This window comes from Salvelinus fontinalis, chromosome 33 (assembly GCF_029448725.1).
Source record: "Salvelinus fontinalis isolate EN_2023a chromosome 33, ASM2944872v1, whole genome shotgun sequence".
NCBI classification, from domain to species: Eukaryota; Metazoa; Chordata; class Actinopteri; order Salmoniformes; family Salmonidae; genus Salvelinus; species Salvelinus fontinalis.
Window position 1 is genome coordinate 49,147,748 of NC_074697.1, and position 27,388 is coordinate 49,175,135.

The 27,388-nt window shown below is 43.4% G+C and overlaps 1 protein-coding gene across 1 annotated transcript; it reads right to left on the reverse strand.

The window, feature by feature from the left end:
• Nucleotides 1–13,443: 13,443 nt before the first annotated feature.
• Nucleotides 13,444–27,319, reverse strand: LOC129832459 (protein FAM124B). Its single transcript, XM_055896537.1, is given in 6 exon segments — nt 13,444–16,459; nt 18,808–19,601; nt 19,793–19,824; nt 26,226–26,307; nt 26,310–26,329; nt 26,569–27,319. Coding segments are annotated over 6 exon segments (1,770 nt in total). The 5' UTR covers nt 26,577–27,319; the 3' UTR covers nt 13,444–15,625.
• Nucleotides 27,320–27,388: the final 69 nt, after the last annotated feature.

The following is a 27,388-nucleotide window of genomic DNA, read 5'->3' on the forward strand; positions in this document are numbered from 1 at the left end:
CTGGTTATCAAGGGGCAAAGTATTGACACGTTTTTTGCATTGGGAGACAAGCTTAAAGGTTTTCTTTACTGACCATAATTTTCACTTGTCTGACCGCTTGCATGATGACGAGTTTCTCACACGACTGGCCTATCTGGGTGATGTTTTTTTCTTGCCTGAATGATCTGAATCTTGGATTACAGGGACTCTTAGCAACTATATTCAATGTGCGGGACAAAATTGAGGCCACGATTAAGAAGTTGGAGCTCTTCTCTGTCTGCATTAACAAGGACAACACACAGGTCTTTCCATCACTGTATGATTTTTAGTGTGCAAATTAACTCAAGCTTACGGACCATGTCTAGTGTGATATAGTGAAGCACCTGAGTGCACAATTACGCAAGTACCTTCCTGAAACAGAAGACACAAACAACTGGATTCGTTATCCCTTTCATGCCCTGCCTCCAGTCCACTTACCGATATCTGAACAAGAGAGCCTCATCGAAATTGCAGCAAGCGGTTCTGTGAAAATGTAATTTAAATCAGAAGCCACTGCCAGATTTCTGGATAGGACTGCGCTCAGAGTTGCCTGCCTTGGCAAATCGCGCTGCTAAGACACTGATGCCCTTTGCAACCACGTACCTATGTGAAAATTGATTCTCCGCCCTCACTAGCATGAAAACGAAATACAGACAGACTGTGTGTGGAAAATGATTTAAGACTGAGACTCTCTCCAATACAACCCAACATTGCAGAGTTATGTGAATCCTTTCAAGCACACCCTTCTCATTAACCTGTGGTGAATTATTCACAATTATTGATGAACAAATAAGGTTTTATATGTAAGATGGCTAAATAAAAAGCAAAATGATTGATTATTATTATTTGTGCCCTGGTCCTATAAGAGCTCTTAGTCACTTCCCACGAGCCGGGTTGTGACAAAAACTCAAAACAAATTCTTATGTTTAATAAATGTATCGTATCTGTGTGTGTGGCAGGCTTACAATGATGGCAAAAAACAACATTTGAGAGTGCGCTGATCCTGGTGCTGGAGGTTGAATGTTTGAATGGGTACGGGACTATAACAAGTTTGGGAACCACTGATCTACATGAATACAGCTGTCACTTCATTAAAGCCGTTAGATGCAGTTTACCATAGTGCGCTTTGTTCTATCAGGGGTGGGAGGTTTTGCACCCATCACTGCTTGCTCTATCAGAAAGTAGGATGGCCCTCATGCATGTCAAAACACTGCATTTTATTCATTTTTAAAGCCCTTTTGCAAAAACTCCCACATTACCTGACCCATCACATGGATAGATAACTGGAAATTCCCTGTTGCTACAGAATTAGGAAAAACAGCTTTTAGTTTCTTCAGAGTTCCCTACAAATGGATGTATGGGTGCCTTTTGGGCAGTTCAGAGTGCTGATTGAGGACCTTTTTGCTAAAGAATGTGATTGTTTTTCATGTGTGTTTTCTTTTCTTTTTTTGTAATCTCTTTGTATTTTTTCTTTTCTGGTGTATTTTCTATGTGTAATTTGTTGTTTAATTGTAAGATGCAGGGCTCGCTTGCAGAAGACACCTTGGTCTCAATGGGAAAATTAAACAGCTGAAGAAAGTTCAACTGTATGTCTCCCATGTGAGGATATATGACATCACAAAGGTAGGTTACATTATATTTACCTCATAATAATAATGTCTGACTGTAGTTAAAATCTCATGTAAGATGATCAAAAGTTGCCGAACTAAGCTTGCCGTCTTTATATTTGGATAGAACTCTGGAGTGGTATAGCCTGCATTTGACTAATGATATATTGAGAGGGTGGTGGTACATGGCTGCTCCATGAAGGCCAAGTGATGTCCAAAACAGACATTCAAGGGCAGAGACCAGTGGAGGCTTGACTTCAGTGCAGGACAGGATTTGACTGTGGACAAAAAACAATAACACACTACACAGTTAGACAAAAGAGCTAAAAATGAGTTAGTCCAAGCAAGGAGTAAAATTATTGATGTGTAATAATGTGATTGTGTTTGTGATTGACTCTACATTCAGTAATGAGAGAAAATTGATAGGGGTACTCACAGTGCTTGGAGAGGAAACATTAAATGTAACAGTGGATGAGCGGGAACATGAGACATGGCTTCAGTTCATGTCAGGAGAGAGTTGACAATCATAGTGGAGTGGTCACTTCTTAAATCAGGGAACAGGAGGGGACTTAGATGGAAATACAAATAGCAGATACATTCCATTACAGCTGCGCCATTGTAGGTTTGAACAACAAGTTTGTCCATGAAGTTAAACAAAGACTGCACATCTCGCCCACTTGACACATCAAAGTAGCCCAAGAAATGTTCCTGAATAAAGCCCTGATCATCCATATACCTGACGATAACTGACAACAGCAAGCAGACTGGTGGCAACCAGGGTTGGGGGGCAATTTTTACCCACTGGGGCCTGGAGTTTTTCCTTATCTTAACCAGCAAAACTCTGACCCCTATATGGTCCCTAATCAGGTCACATAGTTTTAAAATTATGAGGGGGAAAACTCCTGGGGGGGGGGGCAGCAATCTTATACTTGTTCATAGTAATTATATTTATTTAGACTAGATTAGGTGGGGGTTTTCCTCTACCCAGACAGAGAGACAACAACTGATAGAGACAATAGAACTCACAGGGCTGCTTGCTTTACTCATCATGCAGGCCTATGCAACTGCAGGCCTTATAAAAATGTACTTACATCTGTCATCACTATTATGATGATTGATTCATTCCAGTTAATAATTTTGGATTGAAAACGTATAGGCAGCCTAGCCAACCCAATTTTGAATATAAACCAAATTTAAATCACATTCACATTTTCTCCTGACAACCAAATGGACTATAAATACATAAAACTTTACCAATTAGTTAGCCTGACCAAATGGACAGCGCACATAGTAGGCTGTATGCATCTGCTCTTATTAGTAGCCTACAGTTGATCAGACTGAAAAATGGTCTCGTTTTCATCCCATACAGCAAGTCAAATGACGAATGTTAATGTGTGGCCTAGGCTGCTGCAACATTTAATTAATTCGAAAAAATGCGCTGCGTCAACCTCTCTTTAATCTAACTTTTATTGGATGATGCGATGGAAGCTATCAAACCATTCTGAATGATCACAGAAAAGACTGAAAGTTCCATATGTTCAGCAAGTAAAGCATCGAAACGTGCAATTACTGCTACAAGCTCCTTGTGGTTGCACTTGTTAGTTAGCGGAACATTCTCTCTCGTTGTGCCCTCCAATTTTTGCATGCCCAAAAACGCAGTGATGTTGATAAACCGCTTGAGAATATCCCTGTTTCTTCTTACTTTCTCGTTGTGTTACGCATTTTGAATACGCAGACCTTCGTCATGATCGATGCGGTTTTTTCCCAGAAGCTTGAATCTTATAACGTTACGCTCCCTGCTTTTGTTTTGCCGTTTAGCTGAACGATCAATGGTCTTCAGGTCACTGTGCCCCTCTTCGACCAAGGCTCAGACTTTTTAAAAAAAACAGGCAATGTCAGCAATACAGGCTCCCTGTTTTAACCAGCTATACTTTTGATACCAATTGGTTTTGAACGCCCTCACCTTTTCATCGTTCTTCATGAAACTGATCTCAGGCAGTCGACCCTCTGTTCTAATTCGCACCTTGTCCGTGTACCCCAGAGAATGAAAGGGGATCAACAAAAAGTAAACATTTGCGGCGAATAAATTGCAGTATCTGGACACAAGCATAAAGTTATAAAAATCAAGAAACAATGTATAACCAACCTCCTCCGTCTTCAGTATTTTGAATAATTAAAGTGATAGTTGACGGATGTGCCTCCACTGAATCCTCAATGATCCCCTAAAGTAGCTCTCGATAACTCTTCTCTCCATAGGGTTTCCAGCGGTTAGCTTCGCCCACGGCTGGCTCCATGTGAACTACAATTCCGACTCTGTGTTTTAAAGTTTAGAACCGTAAATAATCATTGCTTGCGAAAAGGTTTTCGAAACATATAGCCCTTTCATATCAGTGAGAAATTATCTTTTAACATTTTTTATTTATTTAATTTAGCCCTTTTTCTTCACAATTTCGTGGTATCCAATTGGTAGTTGGTCTTGTCCATGCTGCAACACCCGTACGGACTCGGAGAAGGTAGAGAGCCGTGCGTCCTCCGAAACACAACCTAGCCAAGCCGCACTGCTTCTTAACACAATGCCCACTTAACCCGGAAGCCAGCCGCACCAATGTGTCGGAGCAAACACCGCACACCTGGAGACCGTGTCAGCTTGCATTGCGCCCGGCCCGCCCCAGGAGTAGCTAGTGCGCGATGGGACAAGAACACCCCTGCCGGCCAAACCCTCCCCACAAAAATATTAGTTATAAAACCAATAAAACAATGTATAATCAACGTCATCCGTCTCCTGTAATTTGAAGAAACTAATTTGAATAATTGAATAATATCAAAAACTATAAAAATATCAAAAACATGCTAAACTATCACTTTTCAATCTCTATCCAATGAAGCTTCTCAACACATAGAACCCCTCATAATGCTCTGCAGCATTATCATAATGCACTCTGGGGCAAATTCCATCTCAATTCCTGTCTGATTCCATATCTGAACAAGTGACTTATATTGAAATGGAATTGGACCTGACACAATGATTTATTTGAAACATGTATTAACAAAACACACATGACAGATGCTGTGGCTTTATTGCAGACTTTGTGTGTTTGTTAGGGTTTATTTATTTGTGTGTTTAGAGCACATTTCTTTTGAATATATAGTTTAGCTTTAGTGGTGGGCCGTACTATTATTTTTCCATTGAGATTCAAAGACATACAGTTTATTATATTACATTTTTAGTTCAAAACATTTAGCATATTTCATATATTGATACAGATCGTCTCCCCATTATATCAAGTCTCTAAGCATTATCACTGCTAATTGGGGTATTGGGTTCCTCATACAGAACAATGGGATGAAAACATTAGACACTATATATTAGGGTATGCAGTGGCCTGCGGACAGAATACGTGTGTGCTGTTGGGAACCAGATGTCTGTGACCTGAATACCTTCACAGCACCACTATACTGTCTCTGACCTCCTACATATTTCTACCCATTCTGGTCTGGGTGTACGGCCGAGGAAACTGCTTTAGAAACCTTCTTTTTTCTTAGGTTGCATCACAAATGGTACCATATTCCCTATGTGGTGCATTAATTTTGACCAGGGCCCATAGAGACTCGCATAAGGCTCTGGTCAAAAGTAGTGCACTATTCAGGGAGCCATTTGGGACGGAACCTTGATCTTAGTGATAATGTCATGTCACAGTGTGTGAGATTTTCCAGTAGACTTGGCTACACGAGTCTGTAACCTAGCAATTGTTATATGTTTTAAATGATTTGTGTAGAGACTGACCCAAGTAAACAGAATGTTTAGATTAGACACGGTAGGATCGATCTCAGCAAAGAATCTCGGTTATATTCTTCCTGCCAGGTGTCATTTTTTGTCAGCTTTTCCTCTTCTCCTTGGTGATGCTGATACCAAGAACTGCGAAGACAAATGATTGCTCAGCCTGTTGCAAACAGAATGGGTGTGTGATGTCCAGAGCCTTATCATAGGATGCTGCTTTGTGTTTCGTTTTACATCCTTTTGCAGTAGCCACACATGCGTCTTTCTTCATTCCTTTCAAAGAAAATGACATTGTCAACGTTTACCAGTAAAACAACCAGAATTTTGGTATCTTTCAAAGATTTTATGTAATCGATCATAAGGCCACTAGTGGCCCTTTAGGTGTCTAATTATCTCGGGCCCTCTCTGGTCTTATCACATGTAAAATATATGAAACAATTCATTAAGATTATTAAAAAATAAAAAATAGAATGCAAACCTGTTAAACATTATCCTAAATATCAACCATCAACTTAGTGAATACCATTGGTGTTTAATATGAAGGTTTCAGCATGAAATGCTGTATCATTTGAAAAATGTTTTGCACACTTATTTATTTTACTATGTTAATATGTATTTGTTGTCAATGTTTTGGTGTCAAACTAGTGGCAGCTGTGAAAAAAGTCAATAATTGGACAAGTTGCAGAGGTAATTGAAAATAAAACCACTGTTGATTAGATGCTTTTTTTCATTTTCTCTTGAACTATATCGTCTATCTACTAGATACTCATAGACACATAACAAATTAATACTATATATGAATACATTTTTGTTTCGTTATTAATGTATACAGTGCCTTCAGAAAGTATTCAGACCCCTTGACTTTTTCTACATTTTGTTATGTTACAGCCTTACTCTACAATTTATTAAATCGTTTCCCCCCCACATCAATCTACACACAATACCCCATAATGACAAAGCAAAAACATGTTTAGAAATTTTTGCTAATTTATGTTTAAAAAAACTGAAATATCACATTTACATAAATATTCAGACCCTTTATTCAGTACTTTGTTGAAGCCCCTGTGGCAGTGACTACAGCCTCGAGTCTTCTGGGTATGACGCTACAAGCTTGACACACCTGCATTTGGGGAGTTTCTCAGATTCCTCTCTGCAGATCTTATAAAACTCTGTCAGGTTGGATGGGGAGCATTGCAGCACAGCAATTTTCACGTCTCTCCAGAGATGTTAGATCGGGTTCAAGTCCAGGCTCTGGCTGGACCACTCAAGGACATTCAGAGACTTGTGCCGAAGCCACTCCTGCGCTGTCTTGGTTGTGTGCTTAGGGTTGTTGTCCTGTTGGAAGGTGAACATTCGCCCCAGTCTGAGGTACTGAGCGCTCTGGAGCAGATTTTCATCAAGGATCTCTCTGTACAGGGCCTCCTGAGTGGTGCAGTGGTCTAAGGCACTAAATCGCAGTGCTAACTGTGCCACTAGAGATCCTGGTTTGAGTCCAGGCTCTGTTGCAGCCGGCCGCGACCGGGAGACCCATGGGGCAGTGCGCAATTTGCCCAGCGTCGTCCGGATTAGGGAAGGGTTTGGCCGGCAGGGATGTTCTTGTCCCATTGCGCTCTAGCGACTCCTGTGGCGGGCCGGGCGCAATGCACGCTGACACGGTCGCCAGGTGTAAGGTGTTTCCTCCGACACATTGGTGCGGCTGGCTTCCGAGTTAAGTGGGCTGTGTTATGTTTCGGAGGATGCACGGCCCTCGACCTTCACCTCTCAAGTTCGTACGGGAGTTGCAGCGATGAGACAAGACTGTAACTACCAACTGGATACCACAAAAAGGTTATATATATATTTTTTAAAGGATCTCTGTGCTGTGCTCTGTTCATGTTTGCCTCGATCCTGACTAGTCTCCCAGTCCCTGCTGCTAAAGGACATACCCACGGCATGATGCGGCCTCCACCATGCTTCACCGTAGGGATGGTGCCATGTTTCCTCCAGACGTGACGCTTGGCATTCAAGCCAAAGAGTTCAATCTTGGTTTTATCAGACCAGAGAATCTTGTTTCTCATGGTCTGAGAGTCTTTAGGTACCTTTTGGCAAACTCCAAGCGGGCTGTCATGAGACTCTTACTGAGGAGTGGCTTCCGTCTGGCCACTCTACCATAAAGGCCTGATTGGAGGAGTGCTGCAGAGATGGCTGTCCTTCTGGAAGGTTCTCCCATCTCCACAGAGGAACTCTAAAGCTCTGTCAGAGTGACCATCGGGTTCTTAGTCACCTCCCTGACCAAGGCCCTTCTCCCCCAATTGCTCAGTTTGGCCGGGCAGCCAGCTCTAGGAAGAGTCTTGGTGGTTCTGTCTTCTTGGGGACCTTCAATGCTGCAGACATTTTTTGGTACCCTTCCCCAGATCTGTGCTTTGACACAATTCTGCCATGGAGCTCCACGGACAACTCCTTTCAACCTCATGGCTTAGTTTTTGTTCTGACATGCACTGTGGGACCTTTTATAGATAGTTGTGTGCCTTTCCAAGTAATTTCCAATCAATTTAGTTGACCACAGGTGGACACCAATGAAGTTGTAGAAACATCTCAAGGATGATCAATGGAAACAGGATGCAACAGAGCTCAATTTCGAGTCTCGTAGCAAAGTGTCTGAATACTTATGTAAATAAGGTATCTGTTTTTTATTTTTAATACATTTGCAAAAATTTCGAAAAACCTGTTTTCACTTTGTGATTATGGGGTATTGTGTGTAGATTGCTGAGGAAATGTTTTATCTAATCCATTTTAGAGTAAGGCTGTAACGTAACAACATTTGGAAAAAGTCAAGGGGCTTTTCCGAGGGCACTGTACATTACCAAAGTTATGATAGATTTTCTATTAATTAATCAAATTCCTGAAGATTCCAGTAACTTTGCAACCCTTTGTCCAGTACACAGCAACTGGTTTGGATTTCTCATATGTTTTAAGGGAAAACATTACATTGGAGACTTCATCTATCAAGTATCAACCAACATTTGTCCCATAGAAGTAAATTAATCTGTAAGCCAATATTTGGCCTAACATTAATTTATATTCACACGGTAGTTCATTATAATCAGTGGACATTTACCTGATATGAACTCAGCAAAAAAAGAAACGTCCTCTCACGGTCAACTGCGTTTATTTTCAGCAAAATTAACATATGTTCATACAAATATTTACACAACAAGATTCAACAACTAAGACATAAATGGAACAAGTTCCACAGACATGTGACTAACAGAAATTGAATAATGTGTCCCTGAACAAACAAAAGGGGGGGGTCAAAATCAAAAGTAACAGTCAGTATCTGGTGTGGCCACCAGCTGCATATAAGTACTGCAGTGCATCTCCTCGTCATGGACTGCACCAGATTTGCCAGGTCTTGCTGTGAGATGTTACCCCACTCTTCCACCAACACACCTGCAAGTTCCTGGACATTTCTGGGGGGGAATGGCCCTAGCCCTCACCCTCCGATCAAACAGGTCCCAGATGTGCTCAATGGGATTGAGATCCAGGCTCTTCGCTGGCCATGGCAGAACACTGACATTCCTGTCTTGCAGGAAATCACGCACACAACGAGCAGTATGGCTGGTGGCAATGTCATGCTGGAGGGTCATGTCAGGATGAGCCTGCAGGAAGGGTACCACATGAGGGAGGAGGATGTCTTCCCTGTAACGCACAGTGTTGAGATTGCCTGCAATGACAATAAGCTCAGTCCGATGATGCTGTGACACACCGCCCCAGACCATGACGGACCCTCCACCTCCAAATCGATCCCGCTCCAGAGTACAAGCCTCGGTGTAATGCTCATTCCTTCGACGATAAACGCAAATCCGACCATAACCCCTGGTGAGACAAAACCTCGACTCGTCAGTGAAGAACACTTTTTGCCAGTCCTGTCTGGTCCAGCGACGGTGGGTTTGTGCCCATAGGCGACTTTGTTGCCTGTGATGTCTGGTGAGGATCTGCCTTACAACAGGCCTACAAGCCCTCAGTCCAGCCTCTCTTAGCCTATTGCAGACAGTCTGAGCACTGATGGAGGGATTGTGCATTCCTGGTGTACCTCGGGCAGTTGTTGTTGCCATCCTGTACCTGTCCCGCAGGTGTGATGTTCGGATGTACCGATCCTGTGCAGGTGTTGTTACACGTGGTCTGCCACTGCAAGGACGATCAGCTGTCCGCCCAGTCTCCCTGTAGCGCCGTCTTAGGCGTCTCACAGTACGAACATTGCAATTTATTGCCCTGGCCACATCTGCAGTCCTCATTCCTCCTTGCAGCATGCCGAAGGCACGTTCACGCAGATGAGCAGGGACCCTGGGCATCTTTCTTTTGGTGTTTTTCAGTCAGTAGAAAGGCCTCTTTAGTGTCCTAAGTTTTCATAACTGTGACCTTAATTGCCTACCGCCTGTAAACTGTTAGTGTCTTAACGACCGTTCCACAGGTGCATGTTCATTAATTGTTTATGGTTCATTGAACAATCATGGAAAACAGTGTTTAAACCCTTTACAATGAAGATCTGTAAAGTTACTTGGATTTTTACGAATTATCTTTGAAAGACAGGGTCCTGAAAAAGGGACGTTTCTTTTTTTGCTGAGTTTAGATTGTGGAAGTAACACTTGTAATAGTTTAGATGACCAACAAAACATTCTCTTGGAGGATGCAATGGAACGCTCATACATCAACATCATAGTCCCTATCGCTTATTACCTACCATTACCTAAAATGCTCTAACTTGTGTCAGTTTCCGATCTTCTTTCCTATTCCATATGGTCTCATTCTCTTATCCTGACTGATCCCGGATCTGTGTGTGCTTCAGCAAACACTTTTTTTTTTTGGTTGGGGGATAACAGGTACAATATTTAAAGTAATTTCATATCACATTTTCCAGTCATTATGTCACACATATATTATTTTTGTACCCGTGGGCTGCCACTCAGAAGAACAAAATAAAACTTTAAAAAAGGTACATAACTACAAATTATTGGTCATATTACAGAGTTGAAGTAATAAATTCAGTATGTACAGGAAAAAACTAAAAAAGAAGTGGGCCTCAACCACCCATTACCCCAACCAACCAAAATGTCTCCACCCAGCCCCTCCTGTGGTCATTCCAACCCCTCCGTTGGTCAGATTAGTTGTCTACTGACCAGGCTACTGGTGGTCTCCCTCTTTCTGTTCTCCCCAGGAAAGCCTCTGGGGGGGTCTAACTGTGAGGTTACCAGGCCAGGCATTCAGCTCAGCTCTGCAGGAGCTGGCTGAGGTGCCCGAGGGACATCCTGAATTGGCCCAGACCCTCTACTGCCAGGGGGTCTTTGATGCCATCAGTATGGGTAGGGCACAATTGTACTCACAATCATTTGAAATCCCCCCCAAACATGAATAATAAGTTATTCATTTGGATATTATAATCTGGGTGGTTCGAGCCCTGAATTCTGATTAGCTGACACCCGTGGTATATCAGACCGTACCCCATGCATATGACAAAATATTTATTTTTACTGCTCCAATTACATTGGTAACCAGTTAATAATAGCAATAAGGCACCTCAGGGGTTTGTGGTAAATGGCCAATATACCACTGCTAAGGGCTGTGGTATACTGGCCATATACCACACCCCCCTGTGACTTATTGCTTAAATGTAACATTGTCATGTACTCTTACCTAGTCTTTCTTCGTGTGTTCAGACCAGAACCACACAGTGTTGGTGTTCCGGGGCAGTGCGTACTGGATGGTGTCGGCTCAGGCAGCGCTGGCCCCACCTCCCACTGGCGATCGAGGCAGAGGCCTTCTCCCCGCTGGACAGCAAGTGATACTTCTTCAAAGGTAAAGTAATCTCCAACTCACTTTAGTCAGTGAAAGATCTGGGACCAGGCCACTTCACATGATCAATGTGCTTTAGCCAACTCTCCTGACTATGGCTGCATGACAATGAATTAAACACAGCAGAGGACTTTGCTAAAGCACAAACAGGCGAAAGTACCTCAGTGAGTAGGTAGTGTTGTTGATTGTGTGGAATTGTCTCGCTCCCTACACCCCCCCCCTTCGAGGTAAGCTTACGGTGTTACTGGACCCTGGCCCTGGCTTCCCAAAGGGGGAGCAGCCAGGCCGGCTTCCCCCACCACCCAGACTGTGCCTTCTACTATGTCCCCCTGGGACAAATGGTCCTCTTTAAGGGCTCCCGCTACAGCCCTCACATCAAAGTTGATGAGCCAAAAGGCTGAAACATTAGCTTGGGTACAAATCTGTTTCTGCTAATATTCCGGTCCTTGTACTCCATATCATATGCCAAACCGTTTTGAATGACAAGGAGTGGAACGATGGTGGAACAGACTGGTACTCAGGCTACCAAAACATATAAAAAGGCCATAATATCTGTGCAATCTAAATATGGAAGACGTGGCTGGAGCCACCCGGGGTCGTTGGCCAAGAACTCAACGGCATCAGTGCCATTGAACTGGACCATCTGTGGTAAGACTCATGACACAATAAAACCGACACTAGTCGTGAACATTGTTGAGCTCGTTACACCTGGACCGGGCCGGGCACTTTGAAAAGCACTGTCGACAATTCGCATTTTAAAGGCAATGTTCCAACATTCGTGAAGATCGCATTCATGGTAAATGCTGCAGATATTGGCTCAATAGGAAATGATCTTTACGGACAAGCGCTCTACAACGTGCCTCTGATTGAATCTCGGCCCTAGTGACAAATACCTGCAGTGGTAAAACAACAACTCCATGGAAAATGCTTTTGAATATCATATACGGTGCATTCGGAAAGTATTCAGACCCCTTGACTTTTTTTTCACATTTTGCTACGTTTTAGCCTCATCTTAAAATTGATTAAATAGTTCCCTCATCAATCTACACACAATACCCCATAATGACTAAGCAAAAACAGGTAAAGAAATATTAGCAAATTTATAACAACTGAAAATATCACATTTACATAAGTATTCAGACCTTTTATTCATTACTTTCCTGAAGCACCTTTGGCAGCCTCAAATCTTCTTGGTTATGAGGCTACACGCTTGGCACACCTGTATTTGGGGAGTTCCCCCCATTCTTCGACTGCAAATCCTCTAAAGCGCAGTCAGGTTGGATGGACAGCGTCGCTGCACAGCTATTTTCAGGTCTCTCCAGAGATGTTAGATCAGGTTCAAGTTTACATTTACATTTAAGTCATTTAGCAGACGCTCTTATCCAGAGCGACTTACAAATTGGAAAGTTCATACATATTCATCCTGGTCCCCCCGTGGGAATTGAACCCACAACCCTGGCGTTGCAAGCGCCATGCTCTACCAACTGAGCCACACGGGACCGTTCGGGCTATGGCTGGGCCACTCAAGGACATTCAAAGACTTGTCCTGAAGCCACTCCTGCGTTGTCTTGGCTGTGTGCTTAAGGTCATTGTTCTGTTGGAAGGTGAACCCCATGTTTGAGGTCCTGAGCAGATTTTCATCATCAAGGATCCCTCTGTAACTTGCTCCGTTCATCTTTCCCTTGTATCTGACTAGTCTCCCAGTCACTGCCGCTGAAAAACATCCCCATGCTTCACCGTAGGGATGGTGCCCAGTTTTCTCCAGACGTGACGCTTGGCATTCAGGCCAGAGCTCAATCTTGGTTTCATCAGTCCTTTAGGTGCCTTTTGGCAAACTCATGTGCCTTTTACTGAGGAGTGGCTTCCGTCTGCCCTCTCTACCATAAAGGCCTGATTGGTAGAGTGCTGCAGAGATGGTTGTCCTTCTGGAAGGCTTCGTCATTATCGGGGTATTGTGTGTAGATTGAAGAGGGAAAACAATTTAATCCATTGTAGAATAATAACGAAACAAAATGTGGAAAAAGTCCAGGGGTCTGAACACTTTCCAAATTGTTTAAGCTTTGTCTTCTTAAAAGATTTCTTAAGAATGTTTATGCTTTGGTATTGCACATTTAAGATATTCAACAGAACCAACTGAATGTGTAATTCACTTTTATGAGATAAAAAGTAAAAACGTGTGTGATAGCTTCTTTGGAACACTGCCGCCTCCCAGTGGTTAAATTATTTTATTGCAGACTTATAAAATGTAGAGTACTGTACAAGACATTTTGTCTACTGACACTGACCTAATCCAAATATATACTTATCCGTTAGCATTGCTGATACTAAACCAAGAATATTCCTAGTTTAAGTGTCCAATAAATATACCTTTTTTTGAGAAAGGGCATCGGCAAGATTAGAACCTGTGACCTTCTGTGCCAGAGGGCATCATAACACTTAAAAAAAACAAAGTCAGTGAGTTATTTCCTATATCAGTAGATTATAAAGTTGCATTGGGATTTATCAAGAGCGAACAACACTTTCGCAAGTAAAAACTCCTAAGGGGTGGATAAAATCTGTATCGCGGAAGATCAGCGTTAAAATGTAAAGGCAAGTTCCGATTGAGCCGAAAACATGCTGCATTTAACGTGAAAGCAGTCTCCGCGAACGCAGGAATATCGCCTTTAAATTGAGCTATAACCTGGATATTCCGCAATACTTCTGCGATACAGATTGAATCCAGCCCTAAGTCATTACTCCACGTGCTTGACATAGGCCTACATCACTTTGTTCTGAGCCAACTTCCAACATCGGCTTTGAATGGGGCACCTGGCCCATCATCACTGGTCGGACAGCCCGGTTTCAAAACAGATGCAATCACTTTTCACCCACTGCAAACACCGCCCACCCCGACCAGCACTAACATCCTCATTACCAAACTCTGCCCACTGTGCTTTTATCCAACCAATCAATTTGTCCCCGACTACCTCCGAAGGTGGTCAGGAAGATCTGATCACAATCAGTTATTTTAATAGTCTACACCTGTCTAAAAATGTGGGCACAATCAGAATGTGGACAAGATCCGTCCCGATGCTAGCACCAGGTATAAACAGGGCTCAATAGATGACACCCAATGCAAAGGTATTGGAGTTACACTCATCATCATAATGTCTTAAAAACAATCTGAAACAAATGACAGTATATTCCCAAATTAGTCAGAATAGTCAATAATAATTTAGTGATGCATAATGCTGGTTCATAATTGTTTTTAGGAACACGATTAAACAACAACCATTCCTATTTCACAACTCACGTCTTAAAATTCATTAAATTATTAAGGGATTGTTTCCCAGACACAGATTACGCATAGTTCTGACCTAAAAAGCACTCTCATTGGAGATTCTCCATTGAAAGCGCTTTTGAGTCCAAGTTTAGGCTAATCGGTCGAAGAAATCGGCCTCGAGACGATCAGTTTGGTAAACATTATCTAGCCCTAGCTTATAGACAGCCTTGCAAGACCCCGTGGTAATGTCAGCCAACACTTTACACATTATTAACAGAGTATCATCTCAGACAAGCCGTATCTCTTAGCTCTCTAGTCTTTCGTTGTATCCTCGTCTTCAATCCATCTTTGAAAACACAGATGACAAAAATATGTAGCCCAATCCACAGTCCTTGAAACAAACAGCTTTTCGAAAAAGTTTCCCCAGAAAATAAATGAATTATCAGCATTTAATGTCTTATCAAAATGTGTCCTTTCAACACGGTGGTTTGGCAAGGTCTACTCAATACAACCAATGGTTTAGTATAGTTTTAGAAGATACAACAGTCATTGTTGAAATACAATGTGTTAATTCTAGAAAAATAGGATAATGATACTGTACAATACTAACCTCTGACCCAGGAGTCAGACCTAATAGACAGTGCATTCTTGGGGTAAGGTCTACCACACAGATCAGCTTTCACAGACAGCCACATGAACTAACCAACCACACAAATGTATCTACCCACTCGCGGCACATTTTTGTATCCATTTCCATTGGTAATAAAATGCATAGTAGCCGAGTTAGTTATACAATAATTGTGTATCTGAAATCCTTGGGCGTAACATCGTTTCATTTACTATAGGCTTTACCCGTCCTAGCCTAGCTAGTTTGCATCCAAAAGGGCACCCTATTCCCTATTGCGCACTACTTCTGACTAGAGCCCACCAGCACTACATAGGGGATAGGGTGACATTTTGGACACAAACCTAGACTGGCATGACGGTCTGAGCACCAGGAAGTTAGGTCCTTTGTGTCTCCATGGTTTCAATGAGCTTCCCAGTCTCCCTCTGGAGGGAACATCAAGTTACATTATGTTAGATAGTGACAAATGTCCTACAACTGCCTGCCTGCTACACTGCAGAAAGGAGTCAGATGAAGAACTCATCTATTGGGTCTGTGCTGTGTGTGGGTGACAGAGCCTTTGCTGCTGGCTTAGCAGGAGTCTGTGGCCCCACAGGCCCCCTGGAGTGGCTCTGACCCGGCGATGCCCAGTTGATAACACTGCTATCCCAGGCTGGTGACCCTTCCCTGCACCCGGGACTGGCAGCTTTGGCAGAGCTGCTCACAACCCAAGTCCTGTGGTGGGGTGGAGGTGTGTGAGCTTCCGGTAGACAGGCACTCAGCTCCCTTGCCAGGCTCTCCAGGGCAGAGGCTCCCACAGCGGCTGGTCTCTCGGAACGCGGCGTCACCGAGGCGCCTGTGTCCCTCGAGCTGGTTGCCATGGTGAAGTCTGTGTCCGAGCGCGGGGTCGTTGTCACGGGAACGCCCGTGTCCACGTTGGTCTCCGGCTCTTCCTCCTCCTCCAGCAGTAGATGGGAGATGGACAGGGAGGGCCGCGCCGGGGAGGCGGAGCATGAGAGAGGGGTGGATTCGTGGGGGTGGTTAACGGATAGCGTGGCGGGACTGCTGCGCTGAGATGAGTAGCAGGAGCTGCCTGGAGGGGTGCTGTAGCAGCTGTCTGAGCCCATGCTTTCCCCCCCACACCGCAGACCCCCGGGTAAAACAGGCCTATCCAGGCCTGGGTCGGTACGCGGCCTGTTCCCTGGACGGGTCACTGGGGTCATCTGGCCGCAGGGCTGCAGGGCGTGGGCTGCTGGTGGGGGACACACGACGCTCCTCAATAGCCCTCTGGGCGAGACGCTGGGGCAGGTCAGAGGGAAGGCACAGGTCAGGGGTCGCTGAGGCTGCTCTGGGGCTTTTACCTGGGGGACAGAGATTGACAATCTTAACTTTCTCTGGAAGACTTGAGGTGAAAGGAATGGACGGTTCAACAATTATGGAGCCCAAAGAGACAGGAAAAACAAACCTAAGTTCCAATTAAAGATGCACTATGCAGAAATCGCCCCGCCATTTCCTGGTTGATAAAATTCTAATAGTTTGCCTAATTTCAGTTTCTGTGACAAAACAAGCAAGTAGGGTGTAGAGAATCATTGTACTATCTATACCGCTGTGAAATATATTTTCCATAACCAAAAATATTGTATTTTTAGCTGGTGTACAAAACCGAAAGTAAAAAGGCAAAAACGAAACTTAAGCATGGGAAGAATAGAAATAGTGCATATAGAACAGATCTACCGCTTCTTAGATTTGCTTTCAATGGGAATGACAGATTTTTAACTCCCATTTTGGTAGGGTCGGCCAAAAAAGTAAATATTGCAGCTTTAAGATTGACAACCAAAATCTTAGCTTGTATGCAGCCCATTCGGACGATTCATGCCTCTCAAAGTTAATATGCATTTATGCAGTGGTTGCAATGGGGAAAGTATGTTTCAATGTTAACCATTTTATGCTTTGCCTTCCTGAACCCAGCCTTGGCTTGGAGTGTTTCCATTTATTGGCCAACATGTCGTGAAGGAAAGGCAAATGAGAGTGTTTGATACTGTATAAAACCCGAGGACGCCTGGAGGCCATCATTCTGTGTGGGAGTGGGTGCATTTATAGAGTAGGGGAAACCAGTGCAGTGATATACAGGGAGCTCAAAGTATTGGGACTGTGACACGTTTTGTTCTTTAGGCTCTGTACTGCAGAACTTTGGATTTGAAATTATACAATACCCATGAGGTTAAAGTGCAGATTGTCAGCTTTAAATTTGAAGGTATTTACATTCATATCGGGTGAACCGTTTAGAAATTACAGAACACTTTTTGTACATCGTCCCCCCATTTTAGGGGACCAAATGTATTGGGACAAATTCACGTATATGTATTAAAGTAGTCAAACGTTTAGTATTTGGTCCCATATTCATAGCACACAATGACTACATCAAGCTTGTGACTCCACAAACTTGTTGGATGCATTTGCTGTTTGTTTTGATTATTAATATTGATTATTGCCTGAATCAGTTAATTGTGATTTCATGCCTGTATTTGAACCTGCTAATTGACGATTGGTTAATAATGGTATGGTCCATATTGAGGGTAGGGTATTTAAGCCTTGTCATTTATGTCTAGGCCAGGGAGGGGACAGGTGATAGAGAGGCCTGGGTTGTTTGACCACAACCTTTTATTTCGTTTATCCCCAGTTTATGTTCCTCTGGCAACTTGTTACTTCCTTTTGTAAAAGTTTTCTATTGGCCACAAAATAAATCGGAAACCCAAGCAAAACCAAGAGCAAATGCATCCAACAAATTTGTAGTCACAAGCTTGATGTAATCATTGCGTACTCTAAATATGGGACCAAATACTACACTTTTGACTACTTTAATACACATAAAAGTCTCCTAAAAAAAAATAAAAAAAATGGGGGAACCATGTTCAAAAAGTTCTGTAATTTCTAAATGGTTCATCCGAGATGGATAAAAATATCCTGGTCATTGTATCATTTCAAAGTGCTGGAGTACAGAGGCAAAACAACAATAAACTGGTCACTGTCCCAAATACTTTTGGAGCTCGCTGTATCTCTGTGCTGCACACACAGACTGCATTTACATTATTTTGCTACTGGCCCAGTCTTTATCCTGATGGTTTTACAAGACAATCAGCCTGAATGCAGAACAGTAGTCTCACTGTAGCTAAAAGATCATCATAGAGGGACTTCCTCCAGTGTTACATGTTTTCCATAGGAGGCTGGTGGGGGGAAATATAGGAGGAGCTCTATTGTAATGGCTGGAATTTTATCAATGAAACGAAGTCAAACACATTGTTTCCATTTGTTTGATACCACTCCAGCCCGTCCTCATAGCTCCTCCCACCAGCCGCCTCTGGTGTTTTCACAGCCATAGAGGATTGCTTCCGATAGCTCCTCAGGGGGCAGAAACCACAGAGGTTTCACATAGCAGCTAAACATTTACCACAACTCTAAACCCAAACATATATTTCCATCTCAAGAAGCAACTGGGCTTTGCACTTCTCATCGTTTAAATGTAGGGAAAGAAATGCAGCAAGAAGACGCCGTGTGGCGAAGGTAAGACAAAAGGCAAATCATAAAATACACGGTAGCTTATTTCCATCTATATATTACTGGCACTATCTCTGACCACAGATCCACACAGGAGTCTGAATAAAAGTACTGTCGTGCAATGTAGGAAATTGTGTCATGTCAATTAAAATACCTGGAAGAGTATCTTGTTCCCGTCCAGGTCTTCGGTCTGCCAGCGTGTGGCGCTGATGGGCGTGCACGGATTGGGCAGCAGGGGCACGAGCTGACCCATCTCCTCCACCCTGAACTGCAGCACAGCTGAGTTGCAGGCCTCCACCCTGACCCCTGGGGAGAGTTGTTTGAGAGCCAGCTGCAGACACAGCCCTGGTTCCGTGTAGAGCGTAAACCAACAGAACCCAGTCTTCTGCTCCTCCACCTGCCTCTGCAGCACCGTCTCATAAAGCCGCACCGCGTCGTCAAAGTTATCGTAGCTGCTGTAGAGCGTCACCCGCAGCATCTCCCCGCCGCAGTGCACCGGGCGCACCCCCCACACAGGCATCCCCGTGCCCAGGCTGTAGAAGTCTCGGCTGGGCAGGAGGTAGGGCCGGAGCAGGGCATTGGCCGGGGAGGTGGAGGAGGTAATGTGGACGCCCCCGGTCCTCCCACCGCAGCTCTCCGTGTGGTGGTACTGCCAGGGGGGGCGCTGCAGGAAGTCCAGCACCCGGAGGATGCGCTCCTCACCGTAGGCCTCATGGAGGAAGACGGTCACAGCCAGGGAGGGGTACCCGGCCACGGGGCACAAGCGGGAGCGGGCGTAGTCGCGGAGGGGGCAGGCCCGTTCGGAGACGTGGAAGAGGCGCAGGCTGGGGCACACCCAGCGGAGGAGGCGGTCCAGGGTGTGCTGCAGCAGGAGCGAGTCCCCAGGGTTGGCCAGCAGGTGCATGCTCATCATCAGGGGCTCCTGGACCCGACTGGCCAGTAGCTCACCTGACAACACAGCCACAGAGGAACCGGGTTAGGGAGGTAACCAAGACATGAGGATCACAATGAAACTGAAGAAAAACCCTTCCACTGACATTACAGAATAAGACAGTCAGTTTGAACAGAATATTGTCTGTATCAGAAGAGACACCAACAACGTGCATGTGCGAAAGGAATATAAATTGTATAATACTTACTGCTTGCTGATGTCATCTTACTGCAATCAGATCTAGAAAATAAGTGAGTGGCAGACAATTATAAAGACAATTCCAAAAACACAATGGAAAAACAAATCAATAAGCCATTGTTTTAGCACACACTAAAACTATACCTTTGTACCATAATCTGTTCAGTAGTAAATGATCTAGCAGCCAGCTACCCCTCATGCTTGAAATCAAATGTAGGCACCATGGCAGCTAGGAACATACAGAGAAGACTCATAATAGCCAGGAAGTAAAGCCGCACTGGATTTTTTTTTTTTTTGCATTCAAACACGATTTAAAATGTATTTTCGGAAGGGCTCTTCTCACTATATACATCTCTTGGTAGTCAGGAGCCATTTTATATATATTTTTCCATTATCTTCCCCATTTACATTTTATAGTAAACCTGTATTTTTGGCAGCCCTGGTGTGATGGGGAGGAATGGCAGAGCAGACAATCATATAACCCAAAATATTTTGATGTGCAACTTGTAATTACAATTAATATAGCGGGGAAAAAAATCTCGCATCATGCGGTTTGGGAGCAATGTTGTACATACCGTTGTTTCCTTTTCAAAGCCCACTGGTGCACAAGTGGTACATTGTATCGTTTCGCTTGACTGTGAGAAGTGAGAACAATACGTCCTTTCAAGTTTCGCAGTGTATGTTCAGAACGTTTGCATTACAATAACGTGTATAGGCTATTACATGTCACTGGAGTAGCCTATAGGCCTACTATTACATTTTGTCACGGACTCTAAACTGATTGGATCCCCCTCAACTACTGAACAAAGGCGCTATACAGCGCAAAGATCGCCACAATTACAAGCCCAGACCACCCACTCCACTACTGCTTTGATCTCCCATCAGGTCATAGAAATTAGACAATTAAATGGTGCGCACTCCACGCTTTGGGAGGATTTTCATCCCAGGGTCTATCACTATTATGAACAACTCCCCATATGGGCAGGCATGGGATGGTAGGAAAGTTATCGTTCTGACTGTTCCTATTGTTTGTTTCCTGCTGTGTTTCCTGTTTTGTTTAGGCCTATGTGATGTGTGAGAAATGCTAAGATTTCCTCTTGTAGGACAAACATAAATCTGAATAGTTTCCCCTTTTCCATTATACGATCATCATCAAAATCAAATGAATTTTTTTGGCAAGTCGGTTAGGACATCTACTTTGAGCATGACAAGGTATTTTTCCAACAATTGTTTTACATACAGATTATTTCACACTGTATCACAATTCCAGTGGGTCAGAAGTTTACATATACTAAGTTGACTGTGCCTTTAAACAGCTTGGAAAATTCCAGAAAATGATGTCATGGCTTTAGAAGCTTCTGATTGACGTCAATTTGCCTATTGGAGGTGTACCTGTGGATGTATTTCAAGGCCTACCTTCAAACTTAGTGCCTCTTTGCTTGACATCATGGGGAAATCAAAAGAAATCAGCCAAGACCTCAGAAAAACCATTGTAGCCCTCCACAAGTCTGGCTCATCCTTGGGGGCAATTGCCCAACGCCTGAAGGTACCACGTTCATCTGTACAAACAATAGTACGCAAGTATAAACACCATGGGACCACGCAACCGTCATACCGCACAGGAAGGAGATGCGTTCTATCTCCTCGAGATGAACGTACTTTGGTGCGAAAAGGGCAAATCAATCCCAGAACAACAACAAAGGACCTTGTGAAGATGCTGGAGGAAACAGGTAAAAGCATCTATATCCACAGTAAAACGAGTTCTACATCGACATAACCTGAAAGGTCGCTCAGCAATGAAGAAACCACTGCTACAAAACTGCCATAAAAAAGCCAGACTACAGTTTGCAACTGCACATGGGGAGAAAGAGCATACTTTTTGGAGAAATATCCTCTGGTCTGATGAAACAAAAATAGAACTGTTTGGTCATAATGACCATCGTTATGTTTGGAGGAAAAAGGGAAACGCTTGCAAGCCGAAGAACACCATCCCAACCGTGAAGCACGGGGGTGGCAGCATCATGTTGTGGGGGTGCTTTGCTGCAGGAGGGACTGGTGCACTTCTCAAAATAGATGGCATCATGAGGCAGGAAAATTATGTGGATATATTGAAGCAACATCTCAAGACATCAGTCAGTAAGTTAAAGCTTGGTCGCAAATGGCTCTTCCAAATGGACAATGACCCCAAACTCCTGTACGGACTCGGGAGAGGCGAAGGTCGAGAGCTGTGTGTCCCCCGAAACATAACCCAGCCAAGCCGCACTGCTTCTTGACACAACGCCCGCTTAACCCGGAAGCCAGCCGCACCAATGTGTCGGAGGAAACACTGTACACCTGGCGACAGGGTCAGCATGCATTGCGAGTCACTAGAGCGCAATTGGACAAGAACATCCCTGCCGGCCAAACCCTCCCCTAACCCGGACGACGCTGGTCCAATTGTGCACCGCCCCATGGGTCTCCCGGTAGCGGCCGGCTGCGACAGAGCCTGGACTCGAACCAGGATCTCTAGTGGCACAGCTAGCACTGCGAAGAACTGTCAACCCCAAAGGACATCCCCCGATATCCCACAGACAGCTCCAGTTCTGACTGATATCTCATTGACAGCTACAGTTCAGACCGCTCACCAACGTTCCTGGACAGCAACCTCAGCCTAAGTCAAGTTGCCTAGCCAACACTGGAAACTTACCAACTCCAGCAAGCTCAAGGAGTCCCACAAAGCAGCCTGAGGAACGTAGGTATCCTGAAAGCATCTGTAATGTTCCGAAAACACTTGACCTGTAAGTAAAAAAACAAGACTGTTCAGTTCAAAGACTATTGAGTTCAAAGACTGAAAAAACAAATGTAACCTGTTGACATTTATTGATCTCTGTTAAAATGAATGGGGCTTAGTTTACAATTGCGGTAATGCTTAAAATGTATATGTGAGATGTTACGGTGTAAACGAGTGTAATAGATTGATCTATTAACATGGTAATCTGCCTAGATAGGATTATCACTTACTTGATTGGTTAATACTGTGACCTCTTAATTTTGATACGTTGATAAAACGTGCTGCCTCGAACATGCCTCTGTGTTGTACTATCATGGTTTGGATCAGTAAAGTTTCCCAACGAAGCTCTTCTATCCTGTCCAGTTATTAGTTATTCTATAGGTGATAAAACCAAAAACACTACAAATAGAACAGGAGAGAAATGCTGGTTAATGAGGAAGGCTTTATAAAATAATTGCCTCTATGTTTCTACGGATGGATTTTTGCAAGGCTACTTTGAGGCAAGCTAATTTGAAGTAAAGTAAAATATTCAGGTTTCAAACAATTATACTGCCTCAAGCTCACACTGCAATGTGGTGGGTGACGTGCTGATAGTACTTTAATTACGAGTTGAGATTGAGAAATAAAAATAGCTCCTTTTAAATCGTGGCCACAAGTTAACACGTGATTGCATTTAGAATTGTTATTTGTTGCGCAATAACTGGTCTTACAAAAGTAGGTTTCACTCCAGTAGCCTACAGACTTTTTGAGGAGCTACTCTCAGGCTGTCTGACAGGTGGTAGACTATTCCGCTCCCCAAACTAGGCTCTGTATGCTGTGATAAATAATATGCATGATGACTAGTGATGCACGATATATCGGTAAGCATATCGGAATCGGACAATATTAGCTAAAAATGCCAACGTCGGCCCGATGTCTAGTTTAGCGCTGATGTGCAAAACCGATGTCAAAGCTGACGTGCATACCATAGGTAGATGATGTAATGACGCTACGAAAAATACAGCGCTACACAGAACAAAAGCAGAAAAATACCAAGCGCACACTTCCAAGAACTTCCAAGTCGAGCAGTCATTTGAAAGAATAAGAAAATTTCAGCGAGACAACTCAAAAGGTGAAATGGAATTCATTGGCTATCAACCGATCTCTGTCGTGGATGATGTTGGCTTTCGCCGATTGGTCGAGCACCGGTACACACTACTAAGTAGGTGCAATTTTTCAGATGTTGCCCTACCGGAGTTACACAGTATTGTTGAAACGCACATCTATGAGCTACTTGCTATGGGTGTCACTGCTATTAGCTTCACGACTGACATTTGGCCCAGCAATGTCAGCCCCGTGAACATAAGGAGTCTGGCAGCACAGTGGGTCGACGAGGATTTCGTACTGAGGAATGCCGTATTGCATGTTGAAGATGGTGGCTGGTTCTCATACCGCTGCTGCCATTTCAATGGCATTTGAGAACATGTTTGAAACATGAATACTCCTAGCTCCATTCGAACAACTGACTCGAGAAATAAGTCTGCAGCAAAAGTGATACCCTCTGTCATGGCATTGAAACGCCTGCTCAGCAAAATTGCCGACACATACCGTGGGGTTAAAACTTGCAAAAGTACTCTACAAGAGGCTGTGAACAAGCGATTTGGTGGCAGTCTCTCTGAGCCTCTTTACTATGTCGCCACCATGCTCGATGCTAGGTACAAGTACCGTTACGTCGATGCAGACAAGAAATAGGGTTTACGTGAAACGTTAGACACAGCTGGACAAGATGGAAACGGACACAGTGACAGTGCGCACCGAGGAAGAGAGGCCACGGACAGACAGAGCTGAAACTTCACTGCTTGACATGTATGATGAAATCCTGGTTGAGACTGAACAAATGAACAACGAAGCAGCACAGCAAGTAAGTGAAAGAAATGTTTTGATTATGTTTTACTGGTAATGGGGACATACGTAAATGCCAACAAAATAACGTTTTGGTCAGTGTGTGTATTACAACTATTTAACTGTACTAGAATGCTTCAAAGGCCGCAGAAAATTGTAATAGCTGTATAGTTTTTTTGGCAAGGAAAATATCGGATATCGGCCAAAAATGTCATATCGGTGCATCCCTAATGACGACTAACGAAAATACACAAGCACCAATTTAATTCCACAAATTATGCAAATGTCCTATAGACCGATAAGCATGACCGGTCAAATGTATTTTCAGCAGCTAGCCGATTAACGATTAACATATGTACTCTTAATAGACATTGGTGATTTTACCACTAATCAGAATGAAATGAGTCATTGAATTGATTTGCCCAATAACCAAGTTAAATGTGTAGTGTAATGAATTGGGCAGCTAGTAACCTATTTGCTAATAGGCTAATTATAGTCTGGCCGCCGACAAGCACAGGAACAAATTGGCTGGAGGTCAAACCTAGTTTCCAAACCCTGTTGTATATTTAAGCAATAACGAGGAGGTGTGAATTCACATTATAAACTGGGTGGTTCGACCCCTGAATGCTGATTGTCTGACAGCCGTGGTATATCAGGGGTATGACAAAATTTGTATTTTTACTACTCTAATTACATTGGTAACCAGTTTATAATAGCAATAAGGCACCTCGGGGGTTTGTGGTAAATGGCCAATATACCATGGCTAAGGGCTGTTCTAAAGCACGATGCAACGCGGAGTGCTTGTACACCGCCCTTAACCATGATTTAACCTGTGTTTAACTAGGAAATCAGTTAAGAACAAATTATAATTTACAATGATGGCCTACCAAAAGACCTCCTGCGGGGATAGGGGCTGGGATTAAATAACATTAAATAAAAATATAGGACAAAACAGACAAAAGAGAGACGACACGAAATAGAGAGACCTAGGACAACATAGCATGGCAGCAACACTTGACAACATGGTAGCAAACAACACCGCAGCAAAATAAAACATGGTACAAACATTATTGGGCACAGACAGATGTATATATTTAATGTATTACATGACTGGTGACCACAACCCTCCCGAAAATACATTTACATAGTGTATTAATGCGACTTTCTCCACCCTGCTCAATGTATTCAATTTCAAATGTGGCTCCCAGTGTGACTTTACTTCCTGACTATTATGACGCATCTGGCAGCTCCTTCTCTGTGAGTTCCTAGCCCAGCAGTGTCAACTCGCCGTGGAAACATGCATCTTTCGTCACTATGACAACGGCTATGTGGTGAGTTAGAGAAGCCTAGCTAGTAACTAACAATCAAGCCAACAGTACATTTTTTGCTAGCTATTTAAGGTTAGTAAACCACATTAAAGTTATCTTACTTGTAAGTTGACATAATAAGATTAATCATAAGTGTAACTGTAGCTACCTAACTAATTTAGACCAGAAAGAGGATGACCATTTACAATTGCCTGTTTGGGCTGTTGTTGCATGCAAAAACGTTCGGCAAGCTATCTTTAGCTATTGTAACTAGCTAGTGATTCCCACCCACTAAGTTGTATGTGACTCGTTTTAAATTACTAACGTTAGCCAATCACACCGCCTGTAACGTTGATATAAAACACTGAAGTAGATTTAGCTGGGGAACTTATACTGCACAAAGGGAAATGGTAATGATTCACATCTTGCCAGTACTTGGATACCGCAAACAAATGCTAGCTAGCTAACTAGCTTAAGGAACTTACTCGGCAGTCTCAGCTCCCGAATCCACGTTTTCATCAACGGTTCCGTTGAATAGAATCGATCTTCGTAGCATTGTCCGATAATGCCACCGGACTTCAATCGAGTCCTATGGAGAAAAGCACATTTTTGTAGTGGCCCTAACTTCTAGACTGATGACAAGAATTGGCACCGTTCAGTCAGCCCGTTAGCGAAGTCTGTTGTTTTTTCACGAGCATCGTTCTAGCTGGGACACTGACGTCATCTGCTGTACTGGTACCTTTAGACATAGCTATTTTAAACAGGGAGTAGAATGTCATTTAGGAAGGCTGCAAAAAAAGAATAAATAGAAAAGTCGTGTCTACTCACCAGCACATGAATAAAGACGTGCAGTTGACCAGGAGAAATGAAAAATGGGAGAAAGGGCTTAGTCTACTCTAAATTAGGAAAATAATATGCAGAATAGCGCCAGATGGCAGTCGTCTCACCGTCACGTATGAGCAGACAAAGGATAGTCCAGACGGGTTAACTAGACTTTGAGGGGCAAAGGAGGTAATACCACTTCCGTAATGTAAATGAGAATGGAATCCTGAGAAAATGAGGCCATCATCTGTCACATTTCTGTTAAAGAGCATTAACAACCCTGGCACCTATGCCCCATTTTAGCCCTTGTTACATTGCCACATTCTTAATGTGTTCTAGCATGTGATTTGTTTGTAGACATAGCAAATATAATGATTCTAGTTCTGTGGTAGCCATTCTGGAACATTGGAGACTATAATTGGCATCTTCTATTGGCCACAAATGTCTCATTAATAAATTTTTATTTTCTAATATTTAACATTAACTTGTCATAGCAGCTGTCTGTAGTACTTGTGAGATGCACATTTATCCCATGTCATGTGGCCTCAACCAAATTAATTGCACACTGATAAATAACATTTACTTGAGGGGATTCAGTTAGAAACATTGCAGTTTTAAAGCAAGTGCAGACTCAAAGTTGGCTACCACTGTTTGAAAGCAATACACATGGTTATTTTGAATTCCTCTTGGCTGCGTAACAGTTCGACTGTGGTTCCCTCTATGCATTAGGCTTCAATTATGGTCAGAGGAGCAGATATTTCACAGTAAAGACAATTTTAGTGTGGCTTTCTCTGCTCTCAGAGAGGAATACACAAGGCAGAGTTGT